This window comes from Panthera uncia (genome assembly GCF_023721935.1).
Source record: "Panthera uncia isolate 11264 chromosome C1 unlocalized genomic scaffold, Puncia_PCG_1.0 HiC_scaffold_3, whole genome shotgun sequence".
Taxonomy (NCBI): Eukaryota; Metazoa; Chordata; class Mammalia; order Carnivora; family Felidae; genus Panthera; species Panthera uncia.
This window is the reverse complement of record NW_026057584.1, coordinates 71651703-71661341: the sequence shown is the minus strand read 5'-3', so window position 1 is coordinate 71661341 and position 9639 is coordinate 71651703. Positions and strand designations below refer to the sequence as shown.

Here is a 9639-nt window from a genome sequence, read left to right as displayed (position 1 = left end):
CTGTATATTTGTAAAGATACACATGTTGCTAAATAAAGATATAAAAGGCTAATTGGAAAGACACGTCAAAGTATTTGTACGTGGGGGGAAGGAAATCGAAGAGTTGCTGAATGAAGAACTAGAAAAATAAAAGAAAGTCTTTGCAAGAACAATGTGAAGAATGTGACATGAATCGAGAGAGAAATTACCTCAATTGTATACAGTTGAGGCTTAACTTTTTTTTTCTTTAAGGTATAGTAGTGTAGCCCTCTCAGGTTTGGGAGATCTCTCACTAGAGCCAAGTTCCTAGTAGATAAGGCTCTATTAGTTTCCTAGTGTTGTATTTTTTTTTTTTATGAGTCATAATCCTATGGAAGGGAAATTTTGATTCTCTTAAAAATACTTACTCTGTCTCCTTGTTGGCATGAAATTCTTTTAACAGAACACAAACTTCCTTCATTTCTCAAATGGACATATTTAAGATACAAATAACCTTGAAGAGAGGGAGCCCACAAATAAAATTTACAGGAGGAGTAAATGATTGATACCAGATTTCCTGGTTGAGAATGTGTTTACGGGGTGGCTAAATGAATAGGACTTTAAATTTCTTGAAAGGGGATGAGGTTGGAGGTGATGGAAAAGAGAAGGAACACAGAGGGGGTGCATAAGGTACCAAGGACAGATTAGATCCTCATAATTTTGATTAAATTGATGATTTTAACAAATTTCGTTTGGGGGTTGAAACAAGAAAAAACAATCACCTTGCGTTTACAGTAAGTTAGTTATGAGTTCAACGTGTACCCATAAATTTTCACTGTTCAATTTTCACTACTGTTAACAACTAAATAAATATTGAATTATTCTTTACATATTTCAAACTGATGACTATTTTCTGTGTTTTCTGTGTTTCTATTACTCAGTTATTCTTGGTTGGTTACTCCTTGAGTGATAATCTAAATCTAAATATGTGGGGAAGCCACATATAATTTACAGAGCCATCAAAACTAAAGTGGAGAGTGTTCAGGTTTAAAGCCTAGTTTAAAGTATGTTGCGTATACTTGTTGTGTGACAGCAGAGGGTAAGGAAAATGTTATTATATTTAAAGTGAAAAAATGATACTGGTTGATTGTAGATATACCCAACCCAGGGTACTGTCAGTGCAAGATTCATTCACAAAACAAAGGATCCACAAATTTATAGTAACAATAGTTACCCAGACCAATTGCCCTTTTCCAATCATGTCCACTTCTTGAACGCCTACCCTTGGTGAGTAACAATAACGAAGACACTAATCTAAAGGAGCCACTATTGGACACCTGGGTGGCTCAGTTGGTTAAGTGGTTGATGTCAGCTCAGGTTATGATCTCACAGTCCGCAGGTTTGAGCCCTATGTCAGGTTCTGTGCTGACAGTTCAGAGCTTGGATCCTGCTTTGGATGCTGTGTCTCCTCTCTGCCCCTCTCTTGCTGGTACACTGTCTCTCTGTCTCTCTCTCTGTCTCTCTGTCTCTCTCTCTCAAAAGTAAATAAACATTAAAAAAATAAATAAAGGAGCCAGTATTTACCAAGATTTCCTTTTTTTTTCAGGGACATTTATTTTTAAAAGAAAATTATCACTCTTGAAAAATTGTACTTTGTGTGTTTAAGTATTTTATTTCTCATTTATGAGCTCCTCAGACACCAGACATATTATTATCAAGCTGCTTATATACCATCTAATATAAATTAATGTAAGCATGTATCATCCCTAAGGCACAACACCCCCATGAAGAAGACTCCCCATGGAGCATCTGGCAGTTCAATAAACACAGAAACCAGACACTTTATTCACAGCACCACCTTGTTCTTTTCTTCACATAGTCTTTTTGATGAAGCACCAGCCCCTTAAGGCATCAGTGCAGTATATGGTTAACAAAAACTGACATATTTACATAACAACAGCTGATTTTCATAGAAGTCTCCACAAACAATCTAGAAATTTTGGAAAATACTCAGTGGCTTCGAAGCATTTTAAAGTTAGTAATATTTTCTTCAAAACTTTTCTACTCTTCCTTCACTATTAAAACCATTCTCTAAGGACATCGTCTCAGGACCACATCTTCACTAGGCTGTACGCTCCACGATGGGTCTGTGCCTGTCTCGTTCACCACTGATTCCTCAGAGCCCAGCAAGGCATCAAATCATATTTCAAGAATGCTTGAATTGGTAGCTCACGACTTATTAGACTAATTCATAGGATCAACTTTGCTTATTGACAACTGGGTTATATGTCTACCAGTAGAGACATTTCTCATTCAGAACAAGACTTTTAAAATGTATTCTAAAATTTTCATATTGAAAATATGAAAAAAACAAACAATAAAATGCTGTTCAGAGATGCAAGTCACAACATTTGACTTAAAACCACCCTCCTCCATCCAGCCCACTGTCCTTTGAGCTACAGTCTGTTGTTCCTCCTTTATGATTTTGAAAAAATCAAATTTAAATGAACATTTTCAGGCTCATTAAGAAAAACTAAAAAACTAGTTTGTAAAAGTCTTTTATTGTATCCGTGCCACACATAGTAGTGAAAAATAACACTCCTAAAAAAAAGAATGCTACCTTTTTCACAACATTTTATTTTAAATAAAACTTCAAGTACTCTTACATAGGTACAAAAAAAATTCTGATCTATTTGCCTCCAACAGGCCACCACAACACACAGTAGATAAAACACAGTGGTTACAAATGTCTTTTAAATTTATTTCTGAGGCAAGGCAAATGGGAAGGAAATGTTTCTATGAAAAAATACTGTGTGTGTAGGAAATTGTCACAATTTTATTCCACATGGATACAAATGATTATACTTTAATTTAGGCCCTGGTGGCTTAAAATTATATAACAAAATAGAAAAATGGAAAACTAATATCCCCTACACCCTGTTTCAAAGGCAGGCACTACCAAGATCAAGGAGACGCCACAGTGTTGGTAGAGGATAATTACTGTACAAGCTGTATAGCTATAATTACCTTCAGACTAAAATAAAATGCTACAATCCTTCTAAGGCATAAACAATAATGTCTCCAAACAATATATACACATAATACATATTTAAAACAAGACTTAATATAAACAATAATGAACAGTATATACATGTCAATTTTTCTTCACTGTCTTGAAATACAATTTAACTACACAAGTGATGCAGCAACATATATATATATATATATATATATATATATATATATATATATATATAAATGTACTTGTAACTCTACAGTAAAGTTTATTTTTGGTGCTTTATAGCACATCAGTGTAAACAGTTTAACTTGGCTTTGTTTTATATTTTAAAACATTCCTTGTTGTATTTTCAAGATTTAAAGCAATTTTCTAGTTCTTCCTTTTCACAGAAAACGAAGATTCTGGATGTGGTTTAATCATAAATAATTCATAAAATTAAATACATTCACTAAAAAATAAACTACAAAGTAAAAAAATGAAAAATAGATATTTATTGAGAGGGAAAGGAGAACCATTTCCCACATTAGAGCTCTGGTGTTGAATATTCAGTGCGATTTGATATATTTTAATTGCTATTGCACTATAACACCCTTTCCTTTGAAAATTCTTTGGGTGTGCTTCCCTGTTCTACCTAAGTTAGCTGATAAATCACACAAACCAATAACCAAGGGCCTTGGTTGTTGTAGGAGTGAAGCCTTTAAAAATGGTATCATTCTTCTGATACTTTTTTTTTTGTTTTTTTGTGATGCTTATTTTAAGGAAAAAAAAGTCATTATGTATGTGCCTTGCACATTTATGTAAATACAGTTCACATTGCTGGTCTCATTTGTCCTTGTTTAAAAGGAAAAAAAAAGAGAGGTTATTATAACTTCAGCTCACTTTGAAAATATCTGTCCACTTTTTTTCAAAATACTTCCTCATACTGTGGCCAGCTCTGCCTATATCAGAATCATCTTCATTAAATGTTTCACAGTTGTCAAAAACAAGCCTGACATCTACAGCAAAGGTTTCAAGGTTTGGATATCTGAAAGAAAACACATGATTTAGAGATTGTGTTTACAGGGTGGCTTTCTTTTATCAACAAATGAAGATGTAATAAAAGGTAAAAGGAAAAATAAAACTGAAAGAAAAAAAGATTAGGATAACTACATTTAAACTGACAGAAAACATATTGTACTTTCTTATAGATAAGCATTTAAAAATTGCATGTGTTCTGAACCATGTAGGATTTAAAAAGATTAAATGGAAAAAAACCATTTCTCTGAAGATCAAGATATATTTCAACTAACTAGCCTTTTTCCCACATCCAATTTCCTGTCTGACCTGTACACAGTTCTCCGTCCCAAGACTCATCCCACTTGACTGATTTATTAGTTCCTCTGACCAACTGTGGTACCCTATCATTCATATTCAAAAATATTTAGTTGTGGGGCACCTGGGTGGCTCAGTTGGTTAAGCATTTGACTTTGGCTCAGGTCGTGATCTCACAGCTCGTGAGTTCGAGCCCCACATTGGGCTCTGTGCTGACAGCTCCAAGCCTGGAGCCTGCTTCAGATTCTGTGTCTCCCTCTCTCTCTGTTCTTCCCCTGCTCACACTCTGTCCCTCTCTCTCTCAAAAATAAATAAACATAAAAAAAATATTTAGTCGCAATAATGTAAATACTTCCTATGCACTGTAAACGTTATACTTGCCCTGTAGCCTTTACACACATACATCTCAGGACATATTGCTCTGTGTTAAATCTGCCCCATTTCCCATTTCTGTTCTTTTCTCTTCAAATGTGCTCTTTTGCTAAAGCACTGGAGTGTGATAATCCAAAACAAGCCAAAAAAAAAAGTACGTGTTATCCCTTCATCAGAGGTAACATTATGAGGACCTGCCTTTCCATAAGAAGCACTGTGGCTTCAAGTTCTTTTTTGGCAGAATAAGTCCAATCCTCTTTCTCTGTAAGAACATGGAGAAAAGAACAGAAAGGTGAATGAATCTGCCTAAACTCATTAGTTTAAAAAAAAAAAAAAAAGAGTGGTTTGTTTGAAGCCAACTGAAGCCAAACCAATACAGTTCACAAGACGGCTTCTGGAAATTTAAATTAATTCTAGCTTACGGTAAGCTAGATACTAAAATAATTTACCTATTAGAAATACCCATGAAGTACACACTGAAGCTCTGAGACCTGGGAAAGTAGAATTATTTCTTTGATGGACTGTCTTGTATAGTCTTCCCCTTCTTCCCACTTCCATTCTACTATGTGCCGTAATAAAAGGAGTAACTTTTCTCTATCTGCAATGGGCTCACCAAATTAATTCAGAACTTATGTCACCTCACCTATTTTCCTGTTCTTCTGGGGATTATTTTTTAATGAAGGCAAATTCACATAAAATAAAGTTACCCATTTTAAGATGGCATTTAGTACATTCACGACATTTACTATTACCGTTTCTATCTAGTTCCAAAACCCTGCCATTATCCCCAAAGGAAACCCTGTATCCATTAAGCAGTTAACCCCCATCCCTCCCTATCTTGTCTCTGGCAACCACTAATCTGTCTTTCTCTGTGGATTTATCTACTCTGGAAGTTTAATATAAACGGAGTCATACAACATGTGTGGGAATAATTTTTATAAAATATTTTAAGGTTACTTTGAGAAATATTTACCTCTTTAGACTGTTCCTTACTGTAAGAGAAGGTTAATGATTTTTGCTGGGGAGACTAGAATTCTGGTGAAACAAATACTATTCTTATGTCTTGTCCCTCTTCCTTTACAGAAGGATGGAGCAGTATATGGAACCCAGAAAGAGTCGCTAAAGTAGGTACTTCCTCCACTCTACTTTATACATTTCTAGTTTAAACATTTGAAATAATGTTTATGAGTTTTGGTTCCAACTTATTAGTTTGGGTTTAATCAAACAACTTGGATTTAGAAGGGTTTGAATCCACTAAATTTTGCCTCCCACACAGCTGGCATCACGAACAGGATTATAGAGAACTGCTTCCCTCTCTCTGCCTGCTTCTGCTGTGACTTCCTCCATTCACCAGGCCTCATTCTCAAAAGGGTGTGCTAATGTTTGGTAATGTCTATGCTCTGCCTTGGTGTTTATTTTGGGGATCTGGAGGCTTAGGTTGATCCTCCATCCAGGAATTGGAGACACATGTCAAGTCTTTCTGTGTAAGTCTTGTCGTGGCCATGTTGATCATAGAGCCCATGATGCTGCCCACCTAAACATCTCATTGTTTTGAAAGAAAAAAGCTAAAGAACTAGTTTATATCCAGACAGCAGCCATTGCTTTTTGGTTCACATTAGAACCAATAGTTTTAATAATTTTAAATGTTTTCTGATTTGGGGCAGATCCCTTCTATAATTTTTTTAAAAATAAAACAAAACAGACATAATCTTTTGAAAGGCTGACATTTCAGTCTCCAAAGAAATAAGTTAATCATTTGATCAGTCTCTCAAATCCTTTCATACATGTGAGAAGGACACTGATTATTAGGAGTTAAATTCTACTTAACTCTTCTACACTGAATGTAAATTATGGAGCACAGTGATTTTCACCAAAAGAACATTTAAGAGGAACTAAACAACATACTGCATTGTAAGGATAACAACACCACCACCACCACCAATAATAATGTGATTAAAATCTATCTTACGGTTATTCTTCAATGTAAAATTCCTTCTTTCTCCATATTTTTTGTGACCTTGCCTGAAATTACGGTCACAGGGTAGATTAAGCTAAACCGGTATGAAGGAGTAAGAGGAGCAGAGGAGAATGGAGAAGAGAACACACAAGCTCCCAGCTCCTGGCCACTTACATGGGGGATGCTTTTGTGTGGGCTTATTTGGTAAGTGAACAGCCTCATTTTTGTGGCTCCAAAATGGGCCACTGTTCAGAACCAACTCAATTCCACTAACAGCTGCTACTTGCTGGTAGGAATTTGAAGTAGTCTAACCAATATCATTAACTGTGGCCAGGAAGTCACTTTATTCTTTGGGTAGGATCACAAAGAGAATGTGGTAGAGAAGAGCAAATAGTAGTTTTCTTTCACATTTTAAGAAGTAAATTTTTAGTATTCTCCAAGACCTCACAAGAAAACTTTTAATATTTAAAATTTCCAATGACCTTCTCTCTCTACATTATAACAATCTGAAAATATTACAGTCAATTTTTATTAAATCCACACGAGATGTTATCAATATTCCGCTGATGTATGATAAAAGCTCTCAATTATGTTATTTATTTACTTACTTTGGGAGACTTCCCTGTTACTTTTCTTTACCTCTTAGGCTGGGTCAGGTGGCCTTCAATGTCAAAAGCAGCTTTATCACACTGCTTTTCCATTGTTCAAAAAATTCTAATTGACTTGTCTAACCAAACACACATACAGACAGACATATACACACACACCCCTCCAAAGGTAGGGCTTTTATTTAATGTGTCTTTGGCTCACTAGAGGACTACCCAACACATATTAAGCGTTCAATAAATATTGAATTGAAATGATTTACTTACTGCCCACTACTTAATTTCTCTCTAATTGTGGAAAAATCCATAGGCTTCTTAATAACTTTCTTATAACCAGGAACGAGTTTCAAGTTTACAGGAAGTAGAAAAGGCCACGCATCCTCATGAGTTTCCATTTCAGTAAGGATCATACTAAAAAAAAAAAATAATATTTGAAGTCAGTATCTATGCTTTAGAATTATCTATTTTTATTAAAAACTTAGCTTTTATAATCCTTCAAGTAAAAACAATGCAAATTCATTTATTAAAAGAGATGAAATACATTTACTGATATTGTAGACTGTACATTTTCCTATCTGTCAAAAGTTGTCCAAAAGTCACCTTTAACATAGTGGGAAGTTTCTAAACAAAAAAAATGAGTACGTGTGTCTGAAATAATTAATACCTGCAAAGAGCGAGGTCTTTGGAGTCATCTCTTTTAGGTTTCTTAACAGAAGTAGAACTTTCCTGTTTTGACAAGTTAATAGAAGTGTTTTCCTCTATTTTTCTTTTTTTCAGGTCTTTGTTTCCTCTTTTCAGTGAACTATTTGTAGATGCAGAGTCTTCATCTTCAGTATCCCCTGTTAAAGTTCCTTTCTTGCCTTTCTTTGACTCATTAGTCTTTTTTCCTTTGACATGAAGTTTTTTGATTTTTAGAGTTTGACCACTTGCCTTTAATTAAAAAAAATAAATAAATAAGAAAATAACCATCTACAGACCTTTTATTACTTTAGCGGCACCTGGGTGACCCCGCTGGTTGAGCATTCGACTTTGGCTCAGGTCATGATCTCACTGTTTGTGGGTTCAGGCCCCGTGTCAGGCTCTGTGCTGACAGTGTGGAGCCTGGAGCCTGCTTTGGCTTCCTTCTCTCTCTGCCTCTCCCCCCCTCACGCTCTCTCTCCCTCTCTCTCTCAAAAATAAATAAACATTAAAGTTTTTTTTTAATTATGTAAGTCTAACAGGACAAAAAGAATATTATCTCTGATCTAGAAGGCTGATAATTTTATTTTTAATAGAGATTTATGAATTTGTTTTCCCATAAGGTTAAAATCTAATAAAGCATGAAAAATCTATCTTAAGAATTCTTAAAATTCGAAGATGTTGATTTATGGTAATCTATCTTTGGTACTAAAGAACTTAGCAGTATTCCTTTAGTGTAGTCACTAACCAAACGAGTTTAAAGGTACAAAAGGACTATCTTTGAGAACACAGTTAGGAACAAAGGTGAAAATGAACAAAAATATAGACCTTATTAATAAGATACTTGAAGAGGTAGTTGAAAAGCTAGGCTAAAACATGAAAAATAGCTCAGAAAGTGTCAAATAAAGGAAAAGTCCTTTATATGTGATTAAATCTACTGGAAATTGATATATCTCTGTTTTTTTAAGATAAAGAAAAAAAAACATGTGCTATGAAAAGAGAGTTCCATAAAATTGTGGTTCTCAGGTGTGAATAAAGCAATGGTGAAAAAAGAGAGAGAGAGAGAGAGAGAGAACGAGAGAGAGAGAGAATGTCTGTTTTTGCAGAAAACAATAGACATAGTATAAAAGAGATCACATTTGAAATTTAAGGTTACGAATTCTAGCTATAGCTCTGTCAGTGACTAGCTATGGAATTTGCACAAAAATGTCTGAGGCCCTATTTTGTCATTTGTAAAATTAGAAAAGTAAGCCACACAATTGGTAAGGTCATTCTAGCTCTAAAATTACATGAACAAAAATCTCAGTGTGGCCTTCTGCAATGTAACTACAACTGTAGACAGCACATTGATGTAACAATGAGCCCCCATCCTTCATCTAGAAATAGGGAAACAAGTCTGTATTTTGAGAGTTAAATGTTATAATAAATATAATGGATCCTAGGAGAGAGATAGGCAGTCACTGGTAATGCACGATTTTGTTCTGGTTTTCCAGAATAGTGCTAACCTTCTTTCAAAAAATGATTTTTTCTCCTACCCAGACTGTTAAAAATTCTTAGACCGCAGAGTCAGATATTTGGTCTAGGCTTAATCTAAAGTTGGCTCTATTCTTGAAAGAGTTGGCTGAAAACATTACTTTGGAGTATTTCATATTTATTTCTTTGACAATTTCATGAACTCTGCTATTAACATTTTAAAATAATTGCTCTTAAGCAATTAAAATTATTTGGTTCTCTATTGG

General features: G+C 34.7%; 1 protein-coding gene across 19 annotated transcripts in view; it reads right to left on the bottom strand.

The window, feature by feature from the left end:
* Nucleotides 1–317: 317 nt before the first annotated feature.
* Nucleotides 318–9639, bottom strand: part of BAZ2B (bromodomain adjacent to zinc finger domain 2B) — a 434688-nt gene continuing 425366 nt past the window's right edge. For all 19 annotated transcript variants that reach the window (XM_049616088.1, XM_049616087.1, XM_049616095.1 and 16 more), the window contains 3 exons: nt 7887–8152; nt 7490–7633; nt 318–4001 (listed from right to left, as the gene is read on the bottom strand). In XM_049616088.1, coding sequence (XP_049472045.1) covers nt 3848–4001; nt 7490–7633; nt 7887–8152 — 564 coding nt within the window. In that variant the 3' untranslated portion in view covers nt 318–3847. The remainder of the gene's footprint in view (nt 4002–7489; nt 7634–7886; nt 8153–9639) is intronic.